The 20,207-nt window shown below is 42.4% G+C and overlaps 1 protein-coding gene across 1 annotated transcript in view; it reads left to right on the top strand.

The window, feature by feature from the left end:
• The window catches only part of IMMP2L (inner mitochondrial membrane peptidase subunit 2), a 478,312-nt gene extending 461,807 nt beyond the window's left edge, over nt 1-16,505 (top strand). Inside the window, exon 6 of the mRNA XM_081022425.1 lies at nt 15,821-16,505. Within this exon, the coding sequence (XP_080878551.1) occupies nt 15,821-15,940 (120 nt within the window). The 3' untranslated portion in view covers nt 15,941-16,505. The remainder of the gene's footprint in view (nt 1-15,820) is intronic.
• The last annotated feature ends 3,702 nt before the right edge of the window (nt 16,506-20,207 follow it).

Below are 20,207 nucleotides of genomic sequence, written 5' to 3'. Positions count from 1 at the left end.
TAAAACTACATTTAAAAAGAAGTTAAAGAAGTAGAGATTTCTGTAACCTATGTCTTACAGCAGGACAAAAAAAGGAGATAGTGATAATGCTATTAAATATACTTTGTATTGGGTCGTATCTGCATGACTGAACCACAGACTCAGTCTCACAGTTTCACTTAGTGCTTGATTTACTTCAGCTTCCCCAGTTCTTAGTGTTATCCTTATGGCTCTTCTTTATTTAACTCATCCAACCTCATGACATTGAGAGATCAGGCAACCGTTCTGTGGGGTACACTGTAGGTGGTTTCACCTCTACCAGAGTGATTAAAAACCCCCACAGATTTTCATGGTGATTTTTACCAATCTGGAAAGATATTAATCCAGGACAGATGTTGACCCTGGCTGTAACTGCTTGCTCCTGATGTTAGTATATAAAACCATAGCTGGAAATTGAGCTGGTAATATGACACTGAGTTTTCTATTCGTTCGTTTATTTTGCAAAAGTATATACCTCCTACTCACATAAAATATCAATATATTGTACAGCATAAAATACTATAAAATAATACAAAATCACAGAAATGAATGGTTCATCTGAAATGACCTTTCTCAACGTTGGGTCCTCAGATGTTGGAATACAACTCCCATAATCTCTGGCTAGCAAGGCCTGTGGCCAGAGATGATGGGAGTTGTAGTTCAACAACAACTAGGAATCTAAGACTGAAAAGGGCTGACCTAAAAGGAAATTCTATACCTGGAACTCTGACTTGAAATTCAGCTCTCAAATCAAGGAAAATGGAGGACATTTTGTCATCAGCATAGGAAGAAATCTATCACAGCAGGCAGAAGATAAATATATAAATTTTAATTTAACGAGCTGTTCACTATAGATGTGATGTTAGAAGAGAATATTTTTTTCCCATTGTTACAACTGCCTCAGTCAATTACAGAAGCTAAAATCACATACCAAAAACTGATGGCAGGAAACTCCGAAAGCAATTACATCAATGGCCAAACAATGGCCATTTGCTGTTCTACATTTCACTCGGGCTGCAAAGCATCTGTCAAAACCTGTGAGTACTCTGGAATCCAGTCAGTTTCCTAAGTCTCCAGGGGAAGACTACAACGTCTGACTCACCAGTCCACCAGTGACAGAGTTATGGGGCTTAGTGGTTTCAGAAGCTAATGCTCCAACCATTGCAACTTCGTCTTCATAACTCATTAACCATCCATGCAGACATAAATGCATTGTGACACATTCCTTAAGATACAGCCATTTTAGAGTCCGAATTCCAGTGAATTCATGGAAGGGACAAAAAAACTGAATGCTGCAAACTCTGAAACAGTTTCACATATCAGTGTTGTAAACTGTGGCTCTGATCTAATAGCCAATTAACTGGGAGTAAGGCCTTTTGAGCTCAGCATGACTTTTTTTCTGGGTAGACTCTTCTATATATACGTATTTTGCACATATTTATAATAATAATAAATAATAAAATGAAGCAAAAGGTAAGACTGTTCCACTTGCTCACCATGTTGCTTTGATTATGGATGCAGAGTCCAGAACATGCAGAGGTTTCCCATTCACCTTTTTGACGAAAGAGACAATTAACAATCTGCAATGAGAAATCTTCAAATGGTTTCCTAACATTAACATCTCACAGCTGTGGAAGAGACTTGCAAGTGAATATATCCATGGAATATTTCCAGGCTAGCAGGGATTTGCTGTAAGTTAGTTAACCTTAGTTACACAGAGACCTTTTGAGAAGGCAGACAGAGAGAGAACTTAATTAACCATCGCATGTCTTTTAGTAATCGGCCTGTGGTAATTCAGAGAGTTCATTGATCTGGAACAGAGGTCAGCTCGTAGGAATAAGCATGCTGGACTTTTCTGTTGGTGCATTTGATCGAATTATTAGCACTCACAGTGAAGCCCTTTGTTAAAGACATGGGATGTGGGGAGATAATACTTAAAGTCCTCCATTTTCTTCTGTTTGTATAATATGTGCTGTATTTTAGTGCGTATGCTTGATGACAGATTTAAAAATAGTCATGTGCTTGAAATCATACACAATAATGTGTGCGTTTATGTGTGGGGGTACACACAAAAATCTTCCCCCACTCCATGCAAAAGCCACCCTTTTAATTCATACCACATTTGAAATTACCTTCCAGTAGTGCATTATCCTGTTTCCATCAATAGTCAGGCACATATCTCCAGGAAGCCCATGTCAGGTCTGACAGCCCACATTCATGTCCGCACCCCCATCTGCCCACTGTTTGTTCTGCTGATTTTGGGGACGTTGCTAGATTGGTAGGGTATAGCAGAACAATGCCTTTACAAAGGTACTACAGTTGTACGTTTTTATCCTCAAGACAACCCTGTGAGGTAGGTTAAGCTGAGAGATAGCGACTAGCCCAAGGTTACCCAATTTGTTTCAAGTGTGAATTTGGGCTTTGGGTTCCCCAGTCCTGGTCAGACAGTATGGTATGCTGATCCTTAACGATCCTGCATCCCAAATGCAGCCACATCACACATTTACCCCACTGTTTGCTACTGGCTGCCAGGATAGCTTGAGTGAGAAACAGATCTGCCAGCAGGAATAGCCTGGTAAAGAAAACTGTCCATAAGGCAAAACTAATACAGTGGTACCTCAGGTTAAGAACTTAATTCGTTCTGGAGGTCCGCTCTTAACCTGAAACTGTTCTTAACCTGAGGTACCACTTTAGCTAATGGGGCCTCCCGCTGCCACCGTGCCTCCGCGCAATTTCTGTTCTCATCCTGAAGCAAAGTTCTTAACCCGAGGTACTATTTGTGGGTTAGCAGAGTCTGTAACCTGAAGTGTCTGTAACCCAAGGTACCACTGTATGAATAAAGTCTGGAAATAAAAGGATTATGGACCTTCCCGAGCCTTAGTCACCTTCCTGAGCCTTAATCCTGTCACTAGAAGGTGGTCAATTTAAAATCATACCTAAAAATATTGAAACCTTGGGTTGTTTTATCCCTCCACAGATGAGATCCTTGGAGGGAAGCTGAAATGTGTCTGCAGTGATACTTAATGCCTGATTTCCAGTGTAATCAGAAATGGGAGGCTATGATTCAGTGATTGTCTCTAATTGACAATCTCTGCAAAAGTACATTATGTAACACTTTTTCTGCTCTATAATCTGCGTACTCCTAACACCAATGCAAGCAGGCTTTCAAGCACAAAATTAAGGACTTGCTCACAAAAGTAACACTATGTAATTGATGGAATGAACCTTAGGTTTGTTCTATAATTGGAGATGCTACTCTAATACTAATGAAACATCAGGCTCTTTTTAAGATACAAGTATCTGCACTGCAAAAAAAACCCCTCTTAACTGCCGTGTGATAGGCGGGAGCTCAGATATTCTGCACTGAAAACCTTAGTATCCGTGACCTCAACCTCAATTTCTGGAAACAGAAAATGTATAAATTAGGTAGGGTGTTTGTTTTTGTTTTTTGGTCTGTATCATTTGTGCCATTTAAGGGCTTTGTCTCAGAATATGGGAAGGAGAACAGAAAACCGAAATGTAAGAATAGAGAAAAAGAAAGGTCCACAAGGTCAGAGAGAGATGGAATGTGATACATCGTGCTAGACAATGACCTGTTTCACTTAGCTATGGCTTGTTTGTACCACAGGGGTCACTTTGGTCTCCCTTGCATTTGATGAGAATTTCTGTTTAAAAAGTGCCTTCAGTGAAGGATTGGCTCAAAATGTATCTGGCCTGGAAGCAATTTTATTTCAGGCAATTATAATCTTTTGCACCCCTGGCCAGTGCTGTTTCCCCAGTTTTGTGGTTGCTTTTCTGAGATCTGAACCTGACAAGGCTCACCAGCTGGTTTACTTAGGATCATCAAACCTTAATCTAAAATGATGCTTGCTCACTGTGGTTTGTTGCTATGCCCAAATTTAATCCTAGTTGCATTGCTCTGCTACCACTGCCCACTTGGCTGCAGAGATGCGAGGGAAGGGTTGCTCAAAAATGCAAATGCTCTTGCAGCTAAGCGACTCTGGTCACAACCACACCTGCCAGGGACTGGCTGGATGAAGAGGAGTGGTGGGAGGCACTGGCTGAGGAACCTCCTTGGGAAGCCTCAGAGCCCAAGGAGTGGCAGTAGGACACTGAGGACAGGTCAGAGGATGAAGGGTGGGGAAGGAATGATTGAAGGCTGAAGAAGCAACGGGCTAGAATGAGAGAGAAGAGCCAGATGCAGAAAGCAATGCAGACTCAGGACATGAAGCAGAGAAGGAGGGGCCAGAAGCTGCAGGAGGATCCACAAAGCTTGCCTTTCCCATTGTAGTTAGCTCTCCTCCCGTCTTGTCTTCAAGGTCACAGAGAGCATTGCAGAACAAAGAGCACAGGTGGCCCCTCCCCAACGTGGCTTAAGGCTGTTTGGCAGACATCCGGCTTGGAAGGAGACTTAATGGGAAGTAGAATGCAGAGACCTTCAGTCCTGGCAAGTGTTTCATGGGGGCCAGTCCTGTTGGTAGGCATTGCTCTCTGGTATGCTGTTTCCTAGAATAAGGAGCTAACTTTTCTGCTTATCTCTGCGTCTTGAGTTCTGACCTGCATCTGAACCCTGACACTAGGGTTGCCATATTTCAACAAGTGGGAATTGGAACGCGAAAGTTGTTGAGCTTAGTCCAAAGTTGGTGACCTTTTTTTGCAAATTTTTTTTTTTTAGCTTTTGGGCTATTTTTAATTTTGCCGGAATCTACACTTCTGACAAGGGTTGCCCTATGTCCAGATTTCCCCAGACATTTTTGTGAATTCTGACCAGACACTGTTTACGACGGCCGAATCCTGGATGTATGGCAACCCTAGACAACACCATACTTTAAAGCTGTGTTATATCTCTTTATATAGTCATGATTTCAGTGGCTGACTTTGGCCTCTAAAATTCAGCGGTGCCCTTTCTGCCTCTCAAACTCCATTCTACAGCATTGTTGTGCAGCGCGGCACCCAGTGTAGCCACACAGGTCACACTGCCCTAAAATGGCCTCTGATGGCTTCTCCCAAAGAATCCTGGGAACTGTAGTTTTTAAGGGTTCAGGAAGTTGTCTGGAGATCCCTCACAGAGCTACAGTTCCCTCCACCCTTTACTAGTGATAGTTCCCAGAATTCTTTGGGGGGAAGCCATGGCTGTTTAGAGTGCTATATCAGTGACTTATCACCTTCTCTATCAGTTTCCCAGGTCTGTCCCTCTCTTCTCTTTCTCTTCCTGGCAGTAGGCAGTACTCAATTATGGGGGAGAAGTGTGGGTCACCAAATAGGAGGAATGCGTTAGTGAAAACTTCCAATGAGATTACGAGGTCAACAGATGTGCAAAAGCTCTCTTATTTTCAGCACTTCCAAGCCAGAGACACTATCAAGCTGCTAACAAGGGAATCTGAACCTTTACGCAACATTTGGAATTTGAGACGTTGCACTCAAGTATTCTGAGAAGATAGCAAAATGATTATGCATCTTTTAACAGCGGCCAGAATGGTAATTACTCATAAATGGAAACAGAAGGACCCTCCAACACTGAGAGAGTGGTTGGCAACTGACTGGGAGGCAGTGTATATGCTGAAACTCAGAAATATTTTCAGAACTAGAGAAGACAGATCAGAGAATAGAAGCTTTGCGTGTGTAGGTCCCCAGGCCACCCCTCAAATAACTTCACACATAACACGTAATTTTAGTTTTGGTTTTTTGGGCACTATTTTGGCCACAACTTTATTAAAATACAAAACCAGTGAGTGGTTGTTTAGACATTGGTTATGACTATCTGTCCCCCCGCCTGGGACAGAACTGACATCCCGAGGTCCGATCGGTAGCCAGTAGAAGGGAAAGTCAAACTTGGGGGTCATTTGAGCTAAGTGTCGGACCCACGCCGCTCACCCCAGCAGCTCCCCGAAAGCTTGCCGGCCCTGGTCCCATGACAGGGATTGGACGAAATTGTGGCAAGCCCCAGGATTCCTTTAACGGAATTCCCTTCAGCGCAATAGGAGGGGCAGGAACAGCCTATCCTGACCTCTCCACCACCAGCATATTATAACCAATGCCTAACCGCAACCTTACAGGTTGTGACGAATTGCTGAGTAGTAGGCAAAAACCAAATGGCACAGCCAATCACCAAATGGCAAAATTCCTACTAGGCCCCTGCTCCAAAGCAGACGATCCCATGACAGGCAAAGCAAGGTCAACCGGAAAAGAGGGCGGGTGGGTGGGTGATCCGATGCACTCTGCAAAGAGAAAGAGAAACCAGAGTGCACCAATATTTAAAGACTATGGTCCCACCCACCCAATTTGCAACATACAATTTGCCCCAGCAACCCGGTTACCCAATCATAATGCCAGGCAACAACTCTTAACCTGCCTGGCAACAAGAGGCCTGGCCCGGCGGCCCACACCGCAACACGTGCTCTCATTTATTGGACAACACGCTTTGTTGTAAAATGCTCAATCTTTCCTATGTATTCAAACAATATAGTGCAGGATAAAATTATACTGTTTAAATGTATTGGATAAGTTGTGAAGCTTCTGATATATTTGGAAGTTTTTTGTTTGTTTGTTTCCTTTCCATCCCCAGCACCCCCCATCAGAAGGAGTTTTGGAACATAAGATTAAACAGTATTTATTGATTTTTGTGAACTTGTGTTAAACGTTTGTGTATTCTAGTGTGGCTTATGAATTTAAATGTTCAGTGTTTTCAGAATAATAGTAATAATAACATTTGCTTTTTGGTTTTGTCAGAAAAGCCATGAAATTCTACAAGGTTTCTTATTCTAAATTGCTTCTTCAGCATATGAAAAAAGATTCTTGCAGTGGTCATGCATATCCTGTAGGTAAAATGATATGGATGAAGTGGGGATGGTTGTATTAATTAAACCACATAATTTCCCTAAGCCTACAAGACTCTAGCGTAAGTGATGATGTCATCACTTTGCACCAGCACAAAGCAGCCTAATAAGAACCTATAGTCCATTTTAAGTTTCTGGATATCCTGGAAATTAATCCATTTACTCTGAGTTATATCTGGACCAGATTTTATGTTGGATGGGTGGAGGCTATGTATCCCTAATTAAATGGAACACATTATTAAGTTCTTTCTTCTGAGAAAAAGAAGTAGTTATGGAAGAGAGAGTGGTCATCACCCAAGAAGGCTTTATAACAAGCTCACTTGTGGCACTTTTATCTAGATCTAGTAAAAAAAATGGACATGGACCTGGTCCCTAAATAGGAAAATTGAGTCTGACTTTTTTGGGGGGGAGGGGGGTGACTCCGCATTTGGGTTTTCTCCCAGATTCCTATAGCCTGAGATCAGAAATACGTAGAATGCAAATTTTCTTAAAAGCACCTAAGCACTGACAGAGGAAGAGGAGTGCGGGGGGAGTGTACCGTCCCTGGCAGCGCGATCCCGGTGGGGTGCCATCTTGGCTGCTCACCTAAGCACTGACAGAGGAAGAGGAGTGCGGGGGGAGCGCACCGTCCCTGGCAGCGTGATCCCGGTGGGGTGCCATCTTGGCTACCCCCCACCCGTGCTGGGACCACCGCAGGTGATGTGCCATGCCCCCAGGACACGCGCCACATCCCCAGGATGCGCGCCAGCCCAGCCCCCGCCTGCTCTCCACCCCCCCAGTGCCGGATCATGAAGCTCCACCACTGCACCTAAGGACATGCTTTCAGCACTTCTACTAATAGTAGGTAGGTTCAGGAGCATATAAAGAATACTAATTTATGCTTTTTAGGCCCTTGGTATTAAGTTTCAGCAACATTCTACAAACGCATTCTAAAAAGCAAACATGTTTATCCCCAGTGAACTATGGCTTAATTTTGAAGAGAACCATATAAGCAGATAATTTGCCATAAGATTGTTTTACACCTACAGCTGAATATCACAATCCATTGTAATAGCCTTTCTTAAAGACAAGCAATCTAATTTGACCCAGCAGGTTTCCCCCCCATCTGCAGTACATTTTGTTAGTTCTGTAGGCAGAGTGCTAGCTAAGTGTTCCCATTTTGGCATTGTGTTTACGTTGCTCTTAATTATGCAGCAGTGTATTTTTACACTGGGCTGAATTTCCATTAATTTTTTAAGAAACAGAAGAAAACTAATCCCTAGTTTAATAACTCTATTGCCTTTTGCACACTATTCATGTACAGTGGTACCTCGGGTTACATACGCTTCAGGTTACGTACGCTTCAGGTTACACACTCCGCTAACCTAGAAATAGTGCTTCAGGTTAAGAACTTTGCTTCAGGATAAGAACAGAAATCCGGGCTCTGGTGCCGCGGCGGCAGCAGGAGGCCCCATTAGCTAAAGCGGTGCTTCAGGTTAGGAACAGTTTCAGGATAAGTATGGATCTCCGGAACAAATTAAGTACTTAACCCGAGGTACCACTGTAGTTCAGCTCCCAGAAAGTATGAGGTGGGGTGAGTATCTGTGAACCACCAGATCTTGCTGGACTAAGAACAAAAGAGCCTGTTGGATCAGACCAATGCCCTACCTAGTCCAGCATCATATTCTCATAGATGCCTACAGGAACCCTGAAGGTAGGACCTGACACACAATAGCATTCTCCCCACTTATGATTCTAAGGAACTGACACTGAGAGGTGTATTGCCCCAGACAGTGGAGATAGAACACTGACATCATTGCTGGCAGCCACTGATAGACTGCAACTCCCAGCATCCCCACAATTGACCATACTGGCTGGGACTGGTGGGAGTTAGAGTGCACCAGCGCCTGAAATGTCACAGGTTCTTCAACCCTGGTGGAATCTACACACATATAAAAAATGCTGTGAAAATTCTTTTTTTTAAAAAAGTGTTTTGAAAAATACGTTGACATTTGCATAGCTCACCATCGCCATCTAGTGTCACATTTGTATATTGCACTTTACAACACATTTAAAACGTTTTATTTGCAGCTGTGTAGCTGAGTCCCCTGTCTTCACAGAACAGTTGCATTCATTTTCAACTGCGACATATCCTGGAACATGGCTGAGTCACAGTGAAAGACACAGCTTCATAAAAGACAGGAAGCGGGCTTCTTATATGTGTCACAGTAGTGCACCAAACAGGAAGTGTAACAGGAAATACTTTCAGACTCCTCTTTAACACACACATACAAATTAGATCATATTTTCAACTTCATTAATAGGGTAATATGAGGAGGCTTATTTTAGATGGAGCATAAAATTCATTGAATTTGCATAGTGTCACAAAATATGAATCATTTGGGATTTTAGGATTACGCACTAGTGAAAATGCTTAGGTTCAGAAGGTTTATCGACTTGAAATACGAAAGCAGCCCATCTCGAAATCTGCCATACCAATTTAAGTGTAACATTTCATGGGAACTGGTGTATAAATCCAGCAACAGAAGTGATCTGGTATCAATAGTGTGCATTGTTAACTAACCAAATTATATTCAAGTAATTCAGCACCTGTTTAATCAAGCTACAAAATATTAAATTAGATACAGGCCACTTCAACTCCAGTGATTTGATTATGTAGAAGAGAGAGGGGGGAGAAATTGGTGCATACACATGATTCCTGGGAAATTAAATCATGAGAATTAGCTAGAGATATTCCTTGGGGGTGGTTGGTGTCTATTTGCATAAAATTCTGAACTTCCTGCGCTTTTTTAAAAAAAATCCTTCTTAATGGGAAATAGCTGAAGGTACCCAAGCCTCTACTATGCCCAAGATTAATTCTGAAGAGCCTCAGAGTGATGAAAAAATACAGCCTGGAGTAAATGTAGCCATTTTATGAGAAAATTGTCCTCGCATGCTCAGACTGTTTTAAAGAAATTGCACACAGCTGCCAGGGACCTCTGATCTAAAAGCATATGTAAAAGCTTATCCTTTTAAAACATGACCTCTTAATTGGGGGGCACAATGTCTGCACTCCAGGCTTTAAGTTAGTTCAGGTACATTAACATCCATAAGAAATCCTGAAACATATAAATACTTACGTCATTTGTGACCTTTTAAAAATGGTATTTCATATTCTAATTGAAAGGAATTTGCCTTTTTCTTATTAGGAACTTTTTGTCATGTTATTTTTCTTTCTTTTAGAGTTTAGATGAATTGATAGACATTGTGTTGGCTCCAAGTTTGAGGGGGATCCTGGGCAAAATGCCTTTGGGTGGACCTTGCTTCTCTGTTTGTGGGCCTGGCAGGCTTACCTGTTGCAGTAGGACTTTGAGCAACACTGGGTGGTTGGGTCCAGCTGGCATTTAAACCTCTAGTGCCCCAGAGTTGATGATACAGTAAGGTCAGTTTCAGTTTTTCTAGTTCTCCTTTTTCCAATCTTAAGTTCAGTTTTAAGTCCCCATGGAAATTCATCAACATTTTAGTATGTGTTCAGTGCGAGCAGTGGGATTTTTAATTATTTTTTTTTAAAGGAGGGCTCAGGGTAGGTGTCAGTGTTGGGCCTCCCCAAAGTTCAGGGGCCTAAGTAACTGCTCAGGGATGTCTGGTGTTGCATCCAAACCCATAAGGAAAGGTTAAGAGTTCTAGAGAGCAATTTGAATGCACTTTCTGGCCTTTTTTATTTTTTACTGCAGCAGAATATTTTAATGAAAGCAAAGATGTGTGTAAATTTCTGCTGCAGTGGTAGTAACAACAGTGGTACGGGATACACCTGATGGTTACCTCAGGCTGTCATAAAAACTTGTAGGAATGCAATCCAAATGCTCCATCTAACCCTTTTCCAAACCCTCAGGATACATGCTGCCTAATTACCACCAAGGGAAACCTCAGGTTAAAGGGTAGAATATAAATGTTTCTATCTATATTTTCAAGGTATTCCAAGAACTAGCCTTCACATTTTCTGGTCAGCTGAGCAATCAGAAGCAGTGATTGAAGACCTCCTGTCTCAATCATGAATAATTCTTTAGAACAAAATGGTTTTGCTGGTCCTCCAGATTTTCAGGAATACTGCCTAGGGCCTGGATTGGGTCCAGCAGCAGCCAGACAGATGTTTTCCTCTTTTCCCAAACTTACTTGTATTTGGCAGTGGAAAGGGTTTGTGGCACAGTAGTTAATATCCAAACATAATTGACCAACCTATTCCGGTTGAAGTGCTGGCTGGCTTTATGTTGTTAGCAGTGCAGAGCTATTGCTTATTGGTGTTGCCTACAAAATGCTGACCAATTTCTAATTCATTTGGTGCCTGGCCAGTTGGTCAGAAGATGTAATGGCTGGATTCAGAGGAGTGGTGGGAGGCACCACCTGAAGAACCCCCAAGGGAACTCCCAGGACAAGAAGGTTCAGAGCCAGGGGCTTGGTGGTGGGATGACAATGAGTGGCCACAGGAAGAAGACTGGGAGGACGAGGTGTTGGAAGCTGAAGAGGCAACAGGTTTAAGTGAGCAGGAAGAGGCTAGGGCAGAGAGCAGTCCAGAATCAGGCAGGAGAGTGGGGGGCAGGAGACAGAGATGAGGCAGGCTGCTGAAGAATCCAGGGAGTCTCCCCTTCTTGCTGTGACCAACTCCCTCCCTCGCCCCCCGGTCTCCCAGAACATGCAGAGAAATTGAGAGGGCGGAGCAAAGAGACACAAGACGACAGAGCCTTAGTCTGCTGTGCCTTAGAAAGTGGTGGGGAGGCAGGGACCTTCAGTCCTCTCAATTGTGTCATTGGGGAAAGAGGTACTGGGAAGAGTTGCTGTGATCACTAGGCCTGAACTGTTTTGGTTTCTTTGAGTAAAGAGTTCACTGACACTGCTGCTGTTTTTTTTTATTGCTGACCTACTCCTGACTCCGACTCATGACAGAAGACCAGACAAAAACCTATTAATAAACCTAGTGCTTTATTTGAAAAGTGTGTGTGTGTGTGTGTGTGTGTGTGTAGCTTTGGGAATTGAAAACACAGGTTCTCTTTACATATGTAATAGTGTACTGACACTTCCCTTTCCCCCCCAGTTCAGTGATTATGAGGCTTTGACCAGGAAAGAAACATGACATTTCAGCAGTGTTACGTGTGATCTCAAGGTAGTGCGTAGGATCATAGTCTGGTGCTGAATCAGATCATGGGTCCATTTAGCTCACTATTGCCTGCACTGACGTCAGAGTTCCCAACAGGGTTTTCTCCCAGCTGTATCTGAAACTGACAGGGATTGAACCTGGGACCCTCTACCTTCTTTTCCATTGTGTTGTGTGATGCATTAATAATAATAATAATAATTTATTTTTATTTTATTTTATTTTACCCCACCCCACCCCACCCATCTGGCTGGGTTTCCCCAGCCACTCTGGGTGGCTTCCAGCAGAATATAAAAACATAATAAAACGTCAAACATTAAAAACTTCCCGATACAGTTCCCCTATTGGATACCATTTTGATCACAATCCATCCAAAGGGCAATGGGTGAGTGCATAATCCTTGCATTGACTAGTGCACAGCCTGGTGTGTAAAACATGGTTCCACCTCCACAAACGGAAAACCTGCTGGCAGCTTGAGTTTGCTTTGGCAGGGCTCTTTTGTTCAGCGTTTGGAAGCAGTTCTAGTTCGTGGCCATTGTATTTATGAGCTACTTAGCCTTCGCGGAGGCAGGCGATGCCCCAGTGCACTGTGAATTCTTTAAATCTATAAAAAATAAAACCCATTTGCGAAGAATCACACTTCAGGTAGTTAGTGAAGTCTTGCTAAACCCAATATTTAGACTGTCATTTAGAAGCTAAATATAGGATCAGTTAGAATTGGAAGTTCCTTAGGCAAGGCATGTGGTGCCAAGCTAAAGTATTCCCAGGCAAAGCTGCCCAGAGAGTGCCATGTAACAGGCACATGCAAAAAGGATAGAATCACAAGGATAAAATACTTTCATCTCCCACATAATTTGATTGGAATGAGTTCTGACTATGGCATAATAGGCTATGTAACATATGCATCCCCTGTGGGAAATGAAGAGAAAATTTGCCGATAATAGTCCTCTCACCAGCAAATGGTGCTGCATTAGCTTTTAACTTTTCTATGTCAGAAAAGAAAAAGTGATGGAAAGGTTATGGACGAGAACTCTTAATATTTCTCGGGTTTTGTTTGCTTTAGGAAGAGGGCACTTTCGGGTTTGCTGTCCTGGACATTCCAGTACACTCCTGGAAGCCGCCTAAACCAGAGGCCAGGCTCATGCATCGGGCCCTGTCCCCAATGCCCCCGCAACCACTGATTCCACTTCCTCCCTCTGTTTGTTGAATGTCGAGTTCTGAAGGGAGGCTCTAACTGTGTTCAGATGGCTGTGATTAGAAGCGTCCCAGCAATTGGGAGCCTAGTGACACTGGGGCACAGGCAAGGTATTAGGGGAGGGGTTTGTATCCATGCTTCATGTTCACCCAAACACTTGGATAGTGCACTCCCCACTTTCAGACACAAAGCAGGAAGAGAAGGGAAGGGGGTATTTTCAGTTGCAATGATGCCTTCATGATGCCTCCTCCTCAGAGAAGCAGACCAGATGCCCACTTTGTCATTCTTTGAGGTGCCATTCAAATATGTTTTTATCCTCCCATTTTTAAAAATCACTCTATGTTCTTTTAAATCACTGATAGTTTAAATGTGTCAGTTGCCGCTTGTCTTTTTAAAGACATTTTTGTGCTTTTGGAATTGTTTTGTATTTGTTTATCGGGCATTCTTGATTTTGTTTTGTTTTGCTGTGGGTCACACGGGCATTCTAAGCCCTTGAGATCAGAGGTAGGAATCTTTTCCAGCCCGTGGGCTGTATTCCTTCCTGAGAAATCTTTGCATCTCAGTGGCCAGAGACAAGTGCGCAGAGCAAGGGGTGTGACTCTTTTTTAAAAAACAAAAAACAAAAACAAAACACAGCTGGCATTCCGCATTTAGACACACACACCTTCATGCAGGCAAGCAAAAGCAGGGGTGGCCTATCCTGTTTTGCCACCTGAGGCAACATGGGACTGTGCTTTTCCCTCCCCTACCTTCCATGGCCCCCACCCCTCACTTCTGCAATCGCAATAATGCCCCCTGCCCAAACTTAGCAAGAGCCAGAGTGCTCCACAAAGTGTTGCCATGTGTCTTCTCAGTCCTGGGGGTGAGGAAGACGAATGGCAATGCCACACTTTGGAACAGCTGCTCCTCGCATTTTGGCGGCAGCAGTAGTAGGGTAATCACCTCTTGCGCTTCTAATTCCTGAGGCGGGTGCTTCACGCTGCCTCATTGGTGAACCAGCTCTGAGCAGGAGGCATTATCACAGCCAGGCAGAGCACATTCCAGCCAGGCAAAAACACTTGAAGAGAGTGGGTCATTGGTGGATGTAGCCTGGGAAGAGATGGGGTGGCTTAGGGAGAAGGTTTAGCCTTAGGCCTCTGGAGAGCTGTGTTGCTGACTCATGCAAGCCCATTCTGAATCTCCTGAAGTAGAATTGTAATTTTTCCTTGATGTATTCATATTTTCTAGAGAATAGACCTTCTGAATATTCTTCCATTGCAACTGAGTCAAGCTGCCTTTTGTTTCCTTTTTAAACCAATGAAATGGGAAAGTTTGTTGTAGTGGACTTGCTGGTTTGGTTTATGGACCTCAAGCACAGTGCAAAGGGAGGATGTGGAATGAGATAATGGCTTACCTGTGGGAAGGAAGAATGGCTTCCATAGAAAGTTTTCAGAAGCACTGGACTTTGTATTTGCAATTGTGGAATAGATGTAAACCAGCCAAGTTATATTCTGACAATGTGAATTATTATGTATTGGAAACAATGCATTGTTCACAAAGGCTACTGTTTTTAATTCGTCAATAGTATTTTATTTTTTATTTGTTTGTTTGTTTATCCATCTATCTATATAATTGAAAAACCAAAGCCTAAATTAAAAGCGACTCAGAAACTTACAGTGAGCTCAAGCTGGTAGTTAAAATGTCAAATAACATTGGATGTCCTGTTTATATTTTTTAAAAAAGTAGCAGCAAACTCTTGAATACATTGAAGTAAGAAATGTACGTTGCTTCTTCATACTGAATATGCTTAATTGTTCTTTTTACCATGTTCTGCCACAGCATTATTGTTATTTAGTAGGACTTAAATGCAGTTTAATTGCTAAAACCTGTAAACAGCTCGATCAAAATATACGTTAAATTGCTGATAAAATCAGATAAATATTAGATAAGATACACGTCAAATTTCTGCTGCACGTTTTCCCTAGTTAGCTAACAAGTGGTGCAAGCATATCGAAAGCTATGCTTGGGGGCAGCTGCACTGGGAGCAGATGAAGCTGCCTCTGGTGTGTCTTTCAAGAAAATTGAAGGACAGGCTTTGGCACAGCAGGAGATTCTGCCTTTTGCTGCAGGTACAGAGATCGCGATCCTCCCCCCCATAACAAACCATCACAAAAGCTGACCCCCCATAACAAACCATCACAAAAGCTGCTTGCGCAGTTGCACAAAGTGAGACAGCCTGTACCTTCAACAGTTCCATATGTAGTCTGCAGGGCACCGAGGGCTTTGTCTTCAACGAGTCTTTAGAAAGAACTGTTGCAAGTTGTAACCTTTTATGGTTCTTTATTTAAGTTGTCAATTTTTATATGGGACAAGCTGTTAAAATTTTATATAGTTTGGTTTTTTATTCCCATTTCACTTTCTTTATCATCATCACAATTCCCCGGCATCGGTCCTGTTTTAGAAGTGTCTCTGCATTTTAGACAGAAGGCTTGCCTGAAATGAATTCGCCACTTAAGGGGGGGTTTAATCCCAGCTACAAATCCAGTCCTCTTTCTCAGCTGGTATAACTTGCTCGACACGTTTATGAAATGCCGTAAGCCCTCCTCTCCCTAAGCTATATCTTCTTGCATACTATTACACCTGTGTTTTGATTGCCTTTTCCAGGTCTCTCTTGGACTTCTACACGCTCGCGCAACCCATATCCTCTGGCCTCCAGAGCGCTGGCAGAAGTTGCAGCCCAAGCTTCCTCCAGAACGCCAGCTTCTCCAGGATGAGGAGGAATGACCGTTTCACATCTGGTGGGAAGCAAGTTATTGACTCTTGAATTAACTGTAGGAAAGGGGCAAGAACAGCCAATAACAGAACTGCCAAATGTGCAGAGTTTCTGCAAGCATATATATATATATATGCGCATGTCTGTAAATCCAAACAGATTTAATTTAATCACATGAAATGGTGTATCCTTAGTTCTGAAGCAATTGTGTCTTGATTTGAAATTTCAGCTTACTGTCAGCTGTACGGAGCTTGAAATGTTTCATCTATCCCACTATCACTATAGATGCAAAATGTGTCATTCCCCCCCTTCCATATTTTATTTTCCAGGGATTTGATATTTTTGTGGGGGGGTGGGGAGTGGGGGCATGGTGCCAGATCTTAAAATGAATATGGATTGTGAAAACATGAAGTCAATCATATACTTCATTGTTACTGCCGAGACGGAATAAATCATTTTAACATTTTGGATTGCAGAAGAGTTGTTTGTATTGAATGAATAGCATTTCTGGTCCCAAAAAGCCTGTTATACAATCTGTCATAAAAATAAATAAAACAAAATGCATTTTTCATGAAATGCTTTTCCTTCTTTGTGTGTTATTGATTTCATGATTAAATTGAACATGCTTTTGTTTAGCATTAATGTTTCATATAAATACTTCCGATATATCCAGTTGCTGATGGGATAAATACATTCTAAATTGAAATACATTGCAGCCATACTGTAACAGTCACTTTAATCAGCAGTTAAGTATAATCGCAATTGATAATAATTTCTCTGAGAGAGTATGAAGAACTTCTTTAATTCTATAAATACTTTTTCTGCTACATATAGTAAAACTTTACAATATTATAAATGAAGGAGGATTAAATGATTTTAATTCACAGCTAACATTTACTGTTAGACATTGTTTCTGTATTTGATTTACGTAAAATCATCATTATTTCTGCAGATATATTTGCCTAGCCGAAAAGTAGCATGGCATGTTTGGAACTTTTGCAGTGCAACCCTGCACATGTCTTCTCACAAGTTAGCCCAATAGAGTTCAATAAGATTTACTCGCAGGTCAGGGTATGTAAGTTGGCAACCTTATTCTCAAAAGGTATGGTTGGATCCAGGCTTGGATTGATTTCATTGGCTCTACTCTTGAGTATGACTATGTTTGGATCCAAACATATGTGGGTTGTATCCAATGTTACTCATACTCTGAGTACATCCACTGAAATTCATGGACATGACAAACGCGGGTGGCGCTGTGGGTTAAACCACAGAGCCTAGGACTTGCTGATCAGAAGGTCAGCGGTTCGAATCCCCGCGATGGGGTGAGCTCCTGTTGCTCAGTCCCTGCTCCTGCCAACCTAGCAGTTCGAAAGCACGTCAAAGTGCAAGTAGATCAATAGGTACCGCTCCAGCGGGAAGGTAAACGGCGTTTCCATGCCCTGCTCTGGTTCGCCAGAAGCGGCTTAGTCATGCTGGCCACATGACCCGGAAGCTGTACGCCGGCTCCCTCGGCCAATAAAGCGAGATGAGTGCTGCAACCCCAGAGTCGGCCATGACTGGACCTAAATGGGTCCCTTTACCTTTACCTTTATGTTTGGATCCAAACATATGTGGGTTGTATCCAATGTTACTCATACTCTGAGTACATCCATTGAAATTCATGGACATGACAAACTTATGTAAATTAATACCAGTGAGTTTACCCTGAGTAAAACTTAGTTGATACTACCCTATGTAAATTAGGTAAAGTTAGCATTTTTCAAATTATTAGTATGCATGCTGACTTATGACAGCATCTTTAAAGTGTGGACCAGTTTATTATTTTTCACTGAGGTTCAGATTACATCCTCTTTATTTAGTAAGTTTATTGCTACTTCACCCTTCTCTTGCAGCTGTAATTCTCAGGGTGGCTTGCAAAAATTAAAACGATCAAAGAAATGCAGGAATCAATGAAACATTAAAACTATTCAGTGTGATGACTTTTTGTACTGTTTTAGGCCATTTATCTTTTAGAGGATTATTGAACACCTCTCTTTATTCATGTCATATTGTTGATTCATTGATTTGGGACAACTGTTCAGAGTACTGTTGCTTTAATCCGGACGCTTTAGCTGCAAATACACCCCTTTTTCTGTGCTGAGTCTACAGTTGTCTCTGTTACCAAGTTGTCCTGGCAGGGTTCATACTGAAATTTATGTAGATTGAACTGATAATGATCAATTTATTTAAAATCTACTTCAGTAGCTTTGGTCCATCAAGTGTTAATTTAGTTTTTGAAGCATCTGAATGCATGTACGGCATATTTTCTTGTAGTATTCAATAGTTTACGTCATACATCTACATGATGTAAAACCCATCATGACCGCTGTGTAATTTAAAACTCCTAATTGAAGAGTCTGTCAACGAGAGTCAATGTACAGCACCTAGGAAACAGCTTTCCTTTGACTATCTAAGGTGAATAGGCATGGAATGATGACTTCAACACTGAGAACCCAAACTTGTTGCCATTGAAATCGAGTGCAAAATACTGTGGGTTTGAAACTGACTTTGGCCAATACAGTTCATTTGTTCTGTGGTTAGCTCCTAGGGTCATCCAAGAAAAGCAGCCCTATTTGGGGTCACTGAGGGCACGGTTGAATAAGTGCTTTTAAGTTTTAGTCCTTCACTACCCTTTTCATACAAAGATCCCCAGAATTCACTCTTAAATATCTGACCCAACCCTGAACTCCTAGCTGTGCTATTAACAAAACATTCTTTGGAGCCTGTGCTACAGTTATGTACCATTATACTGAAAGGAATCATACAGAGGAGCAGAAGGGCATAAAAAGAGTGACCAGTCAATGACACTCACTCTAGCCAGCATTCAGGATTTACCTTTTAAATGGCATTTCATCTCTGGGCATTTAACCAAGGCTTTCCTGTTACATCCCTCTTTTCTGTACTATGGATGTAAAAAGATTTCCATGGTCTCAAGTCTTTATGCTACCATGGGCAGCAGTCAAGCCAACACTAGGAAAACAATAGTCCTAGGAGATCATCATTTCTAATGTACCAGATTTCCCCAGCGTAGTAATCTATAATGCCGGTAAGACTCACTGAAATTAGCAAGTTGAAACCAATACAATCAATAGATATATTGGTTTCAAATTATTCTCAAAATGTAATTGTTGTTGGCACCTGTCTGTCTCGAGAGGCAGTGGAGTGTGTCTCTGGGGGTGAAGTCAAACCGCTGTGTTAGCAGCACCCAAGTGACTTCCCTGGGGTGCTAGCCTGGGCAGTGTGTATGAAGCTCCTGGGCTGCCTAGGCAACAAGATCACCCATCCTCATCCTTGCTGATGTGGTCCAAAGGAAAGCAGAGCAATACATTTGGCACCAGCTTGGCTGCTGGAGTTGCCAGGAGGAGTCCTACAAGGTGCCACCCAACCGTTAGGGTGTGTAGGGTTTACTCCTTAGTCACCTCCTGAAGATATCCCACAAGGCAGTGGGGGTTTAGGATAAGAGTTTTCCTTCTCCTAGATGGGCTACCTTCCCAGGTGGACTAGCCCCATCTACCCCTCACTTCTCTTTACCGCTTGTACTGAAACTGCCTTCTTGACCATTGAACCCACTATTGATCTTGTCTGCTCAATCTGCCAGAGCCTATCTTTGCATCTGTCTGACTCAGCGAGGGTTTGAGACCCATTTGCTACCCTCATGTGGTTTAGCAGATCATTTGACACTGTTCCTTGGTATGGCCACTGTCGCATGCTGACAGGTGGGAGCTGAGTGCAGGGTGGGGACCAAAGATGGATATGCCTATTTCATGTCATTTGATTCCTCATTCAGGGCTGTTTCTTTCACAGTAACTCCAAATGACTGCAAGGCCTTTGCAAGCATTCCTCTCTCATTCCTGAAGTGCACTACTAGAAACAAGATCCGTGTAGGTTACATATTCTAAAGAAAACACAAGTTCGCTTACTGGTATGCTGCAAAGGCCTCTACTGTTCTGATAACATGCTAGAAGCAATAATTATTTCCCTGTTGGATAGTTTCACTGTTATTATGTAGCACAGAGGCTGTCAACTTTTCTGGGCCCATCAGCCCATTTGCAAACCAAAGAAACATTCTTGGGAATTAGAAAGATGCTACAGCTCTTCCCATCTCAATTGTAACACACAACCATTGTGCCACAGGCTTGGGAGAAGAGCATTCTGTTGGCTAAAAAAATGCTTCTTAAATGCTTTAAATTATGATTTAAATTTCAGCTGGAGGGATGGGACACTGCGGGCATGTGGGAA

This window comes from Podarcis pityusensis, assembly GCF_964106645.2.
Source record: "Podarcis pityusensis genome assembly, chromosome: 10".
Classification (NCBI taxonomy): Eukaryota; Metazoa; Chordata; class Lepidosauria; order Squamata; family Lacertidae; genus Podarcis; species Podarcis pityusensis.
The sequence above is the reverse complement of the archived record's forward strand: the minus strand, read 5'-3'. Positions and strand labels throughout refer to the sequence as shown.